At 40.0% G+C, this 6,000-nt stretch overlaps 1 protein-coding gene across 1 annotated transcript in view; it reads right to left on the bottom strand.

Annotated features, from left to right (window-relative positions):
• Positions 1–1,875: 1,875 nt before the first annotated feature.
• The window catches only part of RTEL1 (regulator of telomere elongation helicase 1), a 47,153-nt gene continuing 43,028 nt past the window's right edge, over positions 1,876–6,000 (bottom strand). Inside the window, exons 31-34 of the mRNA XM_009893566.1 lie at positions 5,005–5,247; positions 3,221–3,397; positions 2,403–2,598; positions 1,876–1,894 (exon numbers count right to left, since the gene is read on the bottom strand). Coding sequence (XP_009891868.1) covers positions 1,876–1,894; positions 2,403–2,598; positions 3,221–3,397; positions 5,005–5,247 — 635 coding nt within the window. The remainder of the gene's footprint in view (positions 1,895–2,402; positions 2,599–3,220; positions 3,398–5,004; positions 5,248–6,000) is intronic.

The raw sequence follows: 6,000 nt of genomic DNA, 5'->3' as shown, positions 1-6,000 counted from the left end.
GCCCCGCAGCCTCCTTTCTCTGAACGAGACAAACCCAAAGCCCTCAGCCACTCCTCAGAGGACGTGCATTCCAGGCCTTCCACCAGTTTTGTTGCCCTCCACTGGCTGCAATCAAGTACCTGAACTGAAATACAGTCTCATCTAGTAGACCAGACTATTTTAATCCCCAGTCTAAGAGATGTGCAATCAGATAAAGGAGTGATTAAAACAAATTAGGCTGAGCAGGTTCTGTGGTTTATCTATGAACTATGAAAATGCACATTACCTTGGGGATTAAGGAGAAAACCAGACCTCAGAATTACCAATTTCAAGACAAAAACCACAGAGCAGGGCTGTACAATTGCTCAACATACAACAGTTCTAATTTTGTGGATTCTTAAACTGACAAAACAACAATTACATGTTACTGGCAAAACGAGAGAGTTTTTCCCCCAGACATTTGTAAGATAAAAATTTATGGGCTGAGATAACACAATCTCCCTGTGGGATAATAAATGCTTGCCTAACGAAAGAAAAATTTCCCAGGAGCTCATTCTGCTCCTTAATCAACTCAAGTCTCAAGCAGCAGAGATTACAGAGACATGCTAGTAAAATTCTTGCCATGACTTTCCTAAAGTTGTTTCTGGGGTATGTTAGCTGTCAGATGTTGATCCCCATTATAATTTAGCATAAAAGGAACAACTGAGTATTCAGTGGTAATGCCTGTTCAAGGCAACTGGGTTGACTGCCCAATCTGCAGTAAATGTGAGATGCCTTCCTTTGGGTTTCTTGTACTTTCTTACACACATTCCTTATAATCCAATACTTTTGGATTTTAACATTTTTAAAGAAATATGGCATAGCAGACTGAGGACAAAATTTAGTTGAACAGCTATTCTGAATTCCCTCTAGGAGACACACGTCCAAGAACATAAGTCTGGACATTATTCTATGCTCCTCTTGGACCAAGTCTGTCTTGGTCATTATATTTTATTTGGATGTAAGTATACTGTTTATTTCCTACACTTAGCTGACTTCTTCAGCGACTTCTTCCTGAGAAAAAGACCTTTCTCTGGAACTTGGAATGACTGATTATTTTGTACTTGCTTATAGATTCACAGGTTGAAGAAATTTCTTTTCATTCTGTCTGAGCTCCATTGATTAGTAGCCTTCTTCGGCACCTATGAATGTTCAGAAACCACTCAACCCTTGCATTAAACTTCCATACTCAGGGTCACAGATTATTAATATCTGGCTGCCAAATCAAACATTGGGTAAGATGCTACCAAACACACGTACTGTGGGATCAGTTGCATCCTCTTACCTAAAGAATTTCAACCACCAATTTACTCAGCCAGGAAAACCGAAGGACAGGAGATATTTGAGCATGAATTTGCCTCATCTCACAGTAATGCTTCAGAGTAGGTTTTTAGATGGGGAAAAATTATGAAACTAAGCAAGAAAAGAAAGTTAAAATAAAGGCTGAGATGTAGAAAAAAAGCCATTGTTTTTTCTTTTCAAGTTGACTCCACAGCTTGTTGCCTGCATGGCTCTAGACAGGAAAACATTTGAAGGAAGCTCAGAAGGAGCTGCAAAGGTGTAAAAAAGACAGCATAAGGCAGAGGTGTGCCTCCAATCACACTGCAGGACACGGAAAGTAATGAAACAAGTGGTAAATCTTCCAACAGGATTTAGGTGTTCTCTCTGTAAACAGAGGAATTCTGTTTCCAGGGCTGTCCACATGGTTCTCCTGAAAAGTACAAAATTCACCAGTAGTTTCAGGAAAAACTGAAACCAGTAAACAAGATAACCTTTAAGAACTGCTCCCAGCATGTTTTGCAGCAAGTGAAGTCACACAATGGACATTTAAAAGGGACATCATCCTCAGATTTGCAGTTAGAGCACTGGAATCTTCCTAGAACAGAGAGGAGGGTGGGGAGAGGGGGAGAGAGAGAAGGAGGAAATGACTAAATTCCAGTAATTATCTGTGAAATTCTCATGCATACACATTTCCAGTGCAGTCCAGAAAACAATGACCATGAGCTTCACAAACCACCTTAACAGTGCGATACCTGGCCCTGTTACATTATTTCTTTCACACGACCTCACTCAGTCTCTTGGTGCTGCAGATCCACATTTAGAAACTGAGGTTACATCCTCGCTTTACAAGGAAGTTGTCAAGAAAAATCTGTAAGTTCTCAGGAAACTATTACATCACTGTGATAAATACAATGAAGTACTTTGAGAAAACATATGCAAGCGGCAGAAAGTACAAATTCTACTCAGCAAACTGCACTAGCCATTATTTCACCTGAGCAAACACTGGCATGAACTAGTCATCATCTAATAACCACGAGCATAATTCTCATTTCTATAACTTATCTTTCTTCCCAAATATTAGAGAATTGCATCCAAAATCTCACCTATACCTACCACACTCTGGCTCCATCTCTAGGGGAAAGATAGGCACAGCTCCAGAGCCTGTGGGTGCTCTCACGTTACTGGTTTCTTTTGATACTTTGGTCTTTGGCAGTTCAAGTTTGCTTTTCTGGGTAAAGCAGAAGGAGGAAATCTTTCCCTGAACATTCTCTGGCACCTCAACCTTAGAAGTGGTTGCATCTGGTTATAAAACAAAACAAAACAACACAACAAACCAGCATTCAAAAGAGTATAATGCAGAACACAATACACAGATTCCATAAAACACAAGGAGCAGTAAGTTCAGTAAGTTCTCATTGTATAAGAAGAAAACCACAATTTTAATATTGTTTTATGCTGTACTGGTTGATAACAGAAGTTTCTGATACTAACACATGCATTATTACTGAAAGGGACCCTTTATACTGAAATAGTTCTATGGAAATTCTTCCTTGACAGAGTGGGTCTCGATCCAGCTCCTTCTCCCACCTCACACAGATGCAAAAATTTCTGCTTTCACCCACAAGGCATTCCATAGTTTAAAGAAGATGGCACTATAACTAATCTTTTTTTCCTTGTTTCCTTGCACTTCCCCATCTCACACAGCCTTCTATCTTACACCTGGGTTTTTTTTTTTGTTTTTTTGTTTGTTTTTTTTTTTTAAACACAATCGGGACATGGCCAATTGCTTTGATCTCCCTTTACACATCCCTCCTCCCTCCCCTAGTGCAGGGAGGCCCTAGCCCACAGCTAAGGCTTTTGGACAGTACCCATCATAATAATAAATAAGATTCTAAACTGCAGACAAATGTTCATTCCCAACCTTGTACGTGGCTGTTTTCTCCTTTAGTGCACCAGCTCTCCAAACTCAGAGGGCTGCCTTCACCTCGCACCTGCTGTTGCACTTGCTTCTCTCCCTCGCCACACACCATTCCAGTCAAATCTTTACACATCTCTTTGAACTTCTCTTTGTGATGAGGGCGCACAAACATGTAAAACCCTGTCCAAGAGAAAATACAGTCAAATCCATAGGAAAATAAATGCCTGACCATGGAAGAGCCCTTCCTTTGGAGGGGAGACATTCTTTTGAAGCTGAACAACATTAGTCGTATTCCTCAGAGTATCTTCAGGTTGGTGGCACGCTCGTTGCTTTTGTTGATTTTATAATAATGGGGTTTTCCTTGCCAGAAGGCAGATGAGTATTTAGCATTGAAAATAATCTCAGCTTACCTCGAAATTCTTCCGTTCTCTACAGCTAAGCATAAATACTTGTTCCAGCCCTTGACCTGACAACTGATCTAGGGAAATCGGGCATATACACAATATCGGAAAAGATTTTCCTCAAAAAGGAAGTTTCTTGTTACTGTTTGGTTGTCAAGGATTCACAATACATATACAGAAATTCTAAAAAATCCCAATTACGTCTTACTGCCAAGCACAGACAATTCTACCTCTGAGGTCAAAACATTTGATCCGTAAAGATACTGACTCTCTGTAAGAAAGAACGCTCAGGGGGAGATTATGAGTCACAGCGCCACATAGTTAATCTCCCTCCCACTTTTCGCTGTGTCAAGACTAATCTGACTAATTAACGCACCAGAAAAAAAAAAATTCTAAAAATCTGGAGACTATGACATCTATTCAAGGTCAATAGAATACTTATTGTTATTTCCTAAAGACAACAAATGAGACTGCATCAGCACTTCCCAGCATACACTGAACGCATCATTTCCTGCAGAGGACTTCACACCAGAGACGTGGGAGAAGGTGGAACCGAGGTATTACAGAGCACAATACAAGACGTCTCCATCAAGAAAATGAAGACCAGCATATAATCCCTTTTTTAATTATTATTATGAGTTTTTTTAAACAATAAAGCCCAATTTCAAATTTTGAAAGCTTGTAGCTTCCTAAATCCTTTCATCATTAAACCATTGAAAGGAAAAAAAAATCCAAAACAAACCACTTCTGAGAAAATAAGTATCAGCTTGAAATTTCTAGATTATTATGAATGATAAGGACACTCAACTATGACACAGTTCCATAACTATTCCAAGGTAAAGTTCTGGAGAAAAATAGTGAATCAAAAGTACGACTGATGGCTTATCCCAAAACCTGGAAGTGTTCTAAGAGCTTAGCACCTGTAGAGCAATCAACAGTCAGGAGAACAAAACTGAGCCCGTGCAATAGTCAGCACTGTCTTTATTTCTAAAGAGCAATCACTTGTACTAATTGAGGAGAAAAAAAGGTAATGAAATAATTTGACTGAAGTTAGCTTGACTGAAGGTTAGAAGCGGAATTACTAAGGTCTTATGAAATGTTTTTAATGAACAGTTTCTAACTGAAAAACAGAGATAACATTTTATAACCTTGACATTTTTTGTTCTCTGACTGACATTCATTTAACACATCTTTCCTGCTGCTCCATTTATCTGGTTTGCTAAACTAAAAAATGGGAGAGGTGAACTTTACCAATGCTAAAAATTTACCCTAAAAGTGAAGAATTTGCAAACTAACGACCCGTGAAAGGACATTGCTCACATGAGATCACAGCACCCTCATCTTCTTTTCAACTAAAGAAAAATGATTTTTAAAAAAGCGCCTTACTTTGTAAGAGATGGAAGTCGTCTGGCCTCTCAGTGGTGACGGCTGCTATCACTGATATCATAGCATCATAGTTATCCGTCTTCTTGTAAGCTAACAATGCTTCATAGAAACGGCTGTAAGTGCTTTTGTTTAAAGCCCTTTTCACATCGTTGAGGTATGTAGCCCTGAGGACCTGGTGGTGATCTCTCCTAGAGCTTGAAGCTTTTTCAGCATCTTTCATTGGAGCTCCACTGGCATTCTGCCCTGAGAGACAAAGAACACCTGTGAGGAGGGCTTGGGCAGGAACGGAGACAAACAGATCACTCCTCTGTATCAATTTCTCTTTTCAATCAGAAGGGGGTTCCTGGACTACATCAAGGCGGTAAAGCCAACACCACACCTCCCTCTGGCATGGCCTTGGGCAGAGCCAAGATCTGCTCCTAGAAATGGCAACTGAACAAATTCATTCTGGGACAACTGAAATGGCAACTGAGCAAATTAATTTTAGCATCTTCGGGAGTCTTTTGTTCTTTTAAATGGAGCAACGTGTCAGATGGTCACTGGGGAATGAGAAAAAGGTGACACAGAAGACACTGAGCATGGAGGTCAGCTATAAAACAGGTTTTGTGCTACATTTTGAAGGAGTAGAAGCATTTTAAACAGCTGGTTTAACCAACAACGCTGGCCTGACACATGGGCAAGTGAACTGATGAGAGCAGTGCCTCCCCTCGCCAACAGGAAAGCACAACGTTAAAAGAGAATAACTGACCTGAAATAATACACAGGATAGCACAAGAGCAGTGCAGGTACACGAGAGAAGGCAGGAGCAGCTATGAACACGCTGCTAAACTCCAAGTGAACTTCTGCTCAAAATGCCAGTCTTTGGCTTCTGATGTGTTAGAGGAAAAAGTTCTGGTTTGCATATTAAAGGAGTGCAAATAAGGATGAAATATATTACAAAAAACTGATTTAAATTAACCAGCCACATCTTTTGGTACTTAGGTCTTTATTCTTCAC

This window comes from Charadrius vociferus, unplaced genomic scaffold (genome assembly GCF_000708025.1).
Source record: "Charadrius vociferus isolate BGI_N301 unplaced genomic scaffold, ASM70802v2 scaffold259, whole genome shotgun sequence".
NCBI classification, from domain to species: domain Eukaryota; kingdom Metazoa; phylum Chordata; class Aves; order Charadriiformes; family Charadriidae; genus Charadrius; species Charadrius vociferus.
This window is presented reverse-complemented; position numbering and strand designations above follow the sequence as displayed.